Source organism: Solanum verrucosum, unplaced genomic scaffold (genome assembly GCF_900185275.1).
Source record: "Solanum verrucosum unplaced genomic scaffold, falcon-dt-bn FXZP01000278.1, whole genome shotgun sequence".
Taxonomy (NCBI): domain Eukaryota; kingdom Viridiplantae; phylum Streptophyta; class Magnoliopsida; order Solanales; family Solanaceae; genus Solanum; species Solanum verrucosum.
This window is the reverse complement of record NW_026020332.1, coordinates 1,476,884-1,482,531: the sequence shown is the minus strand read 5'-3', so window position 1 is coordinate 1,482,531 and position 5,648 is coordinate 1,476,884. Positions and strand designations below refer to the sequence as shown.

The window sequence follows — 5,648 nt, the reverse complement described above, 5'->3', positions numbered from 1 at the left end:
CTGCAGGAATGCAAAAATCTGAGCTGAAAGAAGAGAGTGAGAGAGGGGAGGGAGACAGAGAGAAGAGAGAAAGGAACAAACCGTTTCTTAGAACCAACGACTCCTGAAAACGAGTATTTGGGTGTGTGTTAATAAAAAGTGCATATATCTTCTTTCTTATTTTTATTTTTCTTCCGAAAAAAAGTGCACCAATCTTCGGACTCGCCGGAGAAAAAGAGGGGAAATATCTCGGACTAGGTGAAATAAAATGATTCGTTACGCTATGCTACATGAATGCGCATGCGATTTCATACGATTTCCTCTCGTAATTTGAAATCATGAGATGAAATTAATATTTTAATAGATATGAAATCTCAAATTCCTATCGTGATTTCAATTTTTTTGAAATACGAAAATTGATTCAAAAATTTATATTTTATAAAAAAATAATCATAATTTGCAAGAATATCAAATGAGTGATGAAATATTACATGATGATATAATTACTAATGATATGGACCAATAAACGACTTATTAAAGAGTAGTACACAACAAGTCAACAACTCACGTTCGATTTTAGTTTTCTATTGAACTAAAGTTTGATCAATAAATGGAATATTCTTTTAGAATAATTCTGTGATAGTGTATTAGACTTATGTTATGAACTTTTAGATATTGTAATTATATAAAGAATTAAAACAATTTTGATTATATATATTAAAAAAATATTATTATTTTTTATCAAAAATTTAGATGAACCATTGATCAGTATCCTCTGGATCGTCCCTTAGATATAGGATACAAGTTTGTCCTCCTAAGTGAAAGGTGATCTGGTCGGAAGGATTAAGGGAGTAATTCCCATGGAAAACTCGGATTAAATCTACTATATATTTGGTTCATGATGTTAGTTATATCATGATAAATTTTATACTACAATTATGTAACTATCTAACTCATTTTAAAATACAATAAATGATTCTAATATAACTCAAGATAGCATGGTTATGAATCAAATGATCAGAATTATTTATTCCATTTTTTATATATACATGATATATAATTTCATGATTATAGTACAAAAATATAAAATTTTCTAAATTTTTATTAATATTATTAACAAACATGAAATATATTTAATTCTAAAATTTTATATCGAGATAATTCACTTAATCCCTTCGACCTAATGAGAAGTGCTTAAAGGAAGTAGGAGTAATATGGTGTTCGATGGTGCAGGATAAGCTATTGTCCAATAAGGAAACAAGTATTTGAATAGCTGGGGCCGGACAGCAAAAAGTACTTAATCATTTCCTCTCTATTTTGGTTTGTATGCACATGGTCTAGACTGCCGATATACCGTTCAGATACAAGGTATCTCAAAGTATATAGGGTCGAAAGTAGATATAATATATCCAAGTAAATTTATATGTGTATGAGATACATAATAAATCTCATTTGCGCCCCTCGTCTTCCTCTCATCTCGCTCACATCAACTTATGTATCTGGTATATATCCTAAATACATGTAAATCATACCAAATACAAAAATATATATATATGCATTTAGTGTGTATTTAGAGTGATTCGCATGTATCTGGGATACATAAGTATCTCCTTTCTCATCTCGTTCGTCTCTCTCCCTATTTCAATGTAACTGATAGCAGAAATACATGTATCGATGTGTATCTTCCTCAATATATTGTAGAAGCTCTTAATTAGTGTTAAAATACGTAATTATTTGTAAATATAAATAAAATTAATATATATACTATAGATATATGTCTAATAAGTTAATTTTCCCTCAATTTTAATTATCTTCCCCTAAATGTAATCTAACAAGAGGAAAAGAATCAAGTTCATAAAACAATATTCTATATTTCAATTAATATGCCTAAATAAATAGATAAAAATTGATAAGGAAACTCTTCCTAATATATTTGATTACTTTTTTTTGCTATTATCGCACCCATCACTGCTAAAGGTGGTAAAAAGCTATTGTATGAAATAATAAAATAGGTATTAGTGAGATTCAATCTTAATTAATTAGAAATTAAAGTATATATAAAACAATTATTGAATTTTAATTGATAGAAGCTGATTCCAATTTCCACATACAATATACATACATCACTCTATGTATGCAACTAATTTGGCATACAACATAAGAATATACTTTTCTAAGAATTGCTTTCCTTTAATTTGGTTACCGTACCACTTTAAAAAAAAAAAAACATGAAATTCCACTTGAAATTTACATTAGGAGTGTTTGGCCATTAATTGATTTTACTTTTATTCAAAATTGAACTCTAAAAAATCAATTACTCATAAAATTTTAGAATTTTTAGAAATTTGAAAAAACACTAAAAAATTGTTTTCACTCCAAATTACTCACAGATAATTTGAAAAATAACTCCAATTTTCAATTACTCACAATTTTCATGATGAAACGCTTGTCTCTTAGAAAAACTGAAAAAGGTCACACTTTTCTATTGATATTTTTCCCGTGTACTAATTGAAGATCGATTCGAATTTTACTAGTAATTCAAAGAAAAAGACAAAGCATACGATTTATATTTCAATAACAGCAACAAAGCAACATCCATTTAATAGAAATACCAAGACATTATTATATTTAAAATAAAAACAGCCTAAGCTAGATCTAACTAGCTAATTATTCTATATATAATGTAGAATTATCTTTAGCATACATCAATCACTTTTAGTACTCTTTTAGGTAGAAGTCGTTTGTCGATCAGTCGACTCATCCTCAATGCCGTTACAATCTCCTTTGTGATTTAGCTCATCAAGGTACTGCTGATAAGCATAAGAAGAAAATCCCCAAATAGCTAAAGCAATTGAAATTGCTTTCACCCCACTCATCTTATCATTAAAGATAATCACAGACATAATCGGGATTAACGGCGCACTCAACGTAGTAATCACATTAGCAAATACAGCAGACACCTTCATAATTAATCCAAGTAGACAATAAGTATAAAGTTGCCAACACACACTAATCCAAATTAATATCATAACATAAGCTAATCTCCCAAGCTCAAAATTATTCATCTCTGTCTTCAAATTCCTCCACTCTTTACTAGCGAATAAGCCAATCAGAATTATACACGTGGCGAAAAACGATTGACAGATAATAACGTCCATAAATTCTCTCAACGTATTCTTTTTTAAGAATTTTCTAAACAAGAGATCTGTTAAGGAAAACAGTAAACCGAACAAAGCGGAAGCAATTAGCGTGCATATAAAGCCAATTGCATTATGATGGTTAGACAACGACGACGACGACGCTTTGTTTGATGAATCTAACGCTAACAGGAGGGAGGAAATGGTTACGAGGGCAATAGAATTCGCGATGAGAGGTGTAATTTTTTCGAGTTTCATGAAGAGGGAGAACAAGACATTGAAGGCTAATTGACTTGAGGAAATAAGAGAGAATGTTGAGGCTGGGAGATGTAAAAGGCCAATTGAGAATAAACCACAGCCTACTCCAACTAAAAAGCCAAGAAATACATAGATAAATAATTTGGTCATCAAAGAAGGAGATTTTGAGTCATGATATTCTAAATTTGGGATTTTGTTATTATTATTATTGGTGCAATTAAAGATCATGGGAATTAAGAGAATGGGAAAAGCAATAGTTTCAGTTAGTGAAATCAACCAGGTACTTTTTCCACCTTTGTTGTAATACAACTTTCCAAGTATTGTAGCTACTGACTGGCTAACAAGTACAATCAGCGCGTAAATGCCTATCTCGAGCCATTTCGTGTACTTATTAACAGAGTTTGGAGTTTCAGCTGGTATAACAATTAATGCATCCATCTTCTTCGTTTTTGGATCATCAGTTTCTTCTTGGACGTCTGTCATGAATAATAACCAAATAGATCATAAGTTAGCTAGCATCTTTCTTCATCATAAACAAGCACAAAGAAAATACACATATATAGCAATTATAGCGTAAAACAATCTTTATAACGTCATGGTATTATAAAAAAATATCTATAGAATGAGGTTCTCTTACTTTAAAGATAATTGCAAGTAATTTTATTTATTGTTTAAGTATTGATCGTTAGTAACCTAGAATAAACGTAAGTAAATCGGTGTAACATGTTAAATTACATTGATAGTGTAAAAAACTATTATCTGTCAATATATATAACTTAGATAAAAAAAAATATATATATAAGAATTTCAGTTATGAGCAGCACTATTAGAGTGTATGTAAAATGTAAATTAAAAGTGATAATATGACTACATTGATGACATAAAAAGTCTTCACATACACTGTCATGTAGATTGCATAAATTATTTGTCTATCAACTACTGCAACATCACTTACCTTCCACTAGAACGTAACTATAGTGGAGTGTTTTTTAATTTGGCCTTAACTGGACTTTTAACTTTAGGCGTGTACATATGGTAGTTATTTAAATTTATATAAAATTGAATAAGTAAACACACACGTCCGACGTGGCAATTCTCTTGACATATATTTATCAAAATAAATTGTATATGCAACATAGGATGTATTACGCGTGTTTCTACCTGTTCATGTTTATACAAATTTAAATATTTATTTATAATGCACATTCAAAGTTGGAGGTCATAGATCGATGTCAACTAATTGATCAAGTTAAACGATACATTTATGTAATATGTCATTTAAAAACAAGTAAAGAAATAAACCAAAGAATATAAAGGTCAATGAGAGAAGTTTTTCTTTTCTTTAAGTTGAATTGAGTTGAAGACTCAATAATGTGAGAAATCTTACTGATGATATCCAGCTCCTTTTCTTCAACAGTTCCCATGGCAATTGACAAACTATTTGTCTTAATATTCCTCTCTTTCTCTCTCTTTTATGGATTTAAGGAAAAGGTTGATCGAATGAATCTCATGTTAGGATTCTGGTGGCTTTAAATTGCATGAGAACAGGGCGGAGTCAGGTAGGGGCGTAGGGCCAAGAATAGTTTATTCGAAATTGTTTCGAAAGAAAGTTATATGATTAGATTGTCTTTTATATATATATATATATATATATATATAGTAGTAGTAGATGTTGAATCCTTTTTGACTTCTTCATAGGGGCAGAGCTTGAATCCAATATTTTTTGTTCAAATAATATATTTGTATAAAGTAGTATATTAAATATATACAATTATTAAGTTTAGAATCCAGTTATTAACACTTGAAAATCGTCATATAAAATACGGATTCATAAGGTTAATATTCTAGTTCCGCCCAGAGGCAGACCCACACTTGCAAGTGGGGTACTGCATGTGTACCCGTTAACTTCGAAAAAAACCATATATATATATATATATATATATATATATATATATATATATATATTGAGAAACTGACAAAAATTAGGATATAATGAGCAGTGCACCCAATAGAAGTATATGAGTGCCCTTGTGTTGTTGGTACAAACTAGGGGAACCACCCGTGAGACCAGGGTTTGAATCTAGCTAAAGACTTTTTTCTCTAATTTTATTTTAAGTTTAGCTAGGTAATATTGATGCACCTAAAATCTTTAAATTTTGGGTTCGCATCTGACTTCTTCGTGTGTTTATTTTTTGATATTTTTAGATCCACCTAGGAAAAATCTTGATCCCAAAAAATAAGTGAAATAAATTAATATCAAAATAATTTGACTAT

At 29.8% G+C, this 5,648-nt stretch overlaps 1 protein-coding gene across 1 annotated transcript; it reads right to left on the bottom strand.

Annotated features, from left to right (window-relative positions):
* Positions 1 to 2,705: 2,705 nt before the first annotated feature.
* LOC125836362 (purine permease 21-like) lies at positions 2,706 to 4,963 on the bottom strand. The gene is made up of 2 exons (XM_049515539.1): positions 4,762 to 4,963; positions 2,706 to 3,850 (listed from the first exon to the last, which is right to left on the bottom strand). The coding sequence occupies exons 1-2, from the start codon at positions 4,796 to 4,798 to the stop codon at positions 2,706 to 2,708; spliced, it is 1,182 nt and encodes a 393-aa protein (XP_049371496.1). The 5' UTR covers positions 4,799 to 4,963.
* Between the last annotated feature and the right edge of the window lie 685 nt (positions 4,964 to 5,648).

Excerpts from the sequence above, each read along its gene's own strand:
- LOC125836362 (XM_049515539.1), bottom strand. The coding sequence starts at position 4,798 with ATGGGAACTGTTGAAGAAAAGGAGCTGGATATCATCA. Across the intron at positions 3,851-4,761 it reads AAAGGAGCTGGATATCATCA|ACGTCCAAGAAGAAACTGAT; the intron begins GTAAGATTTCTC and ends TATTCATGACAG.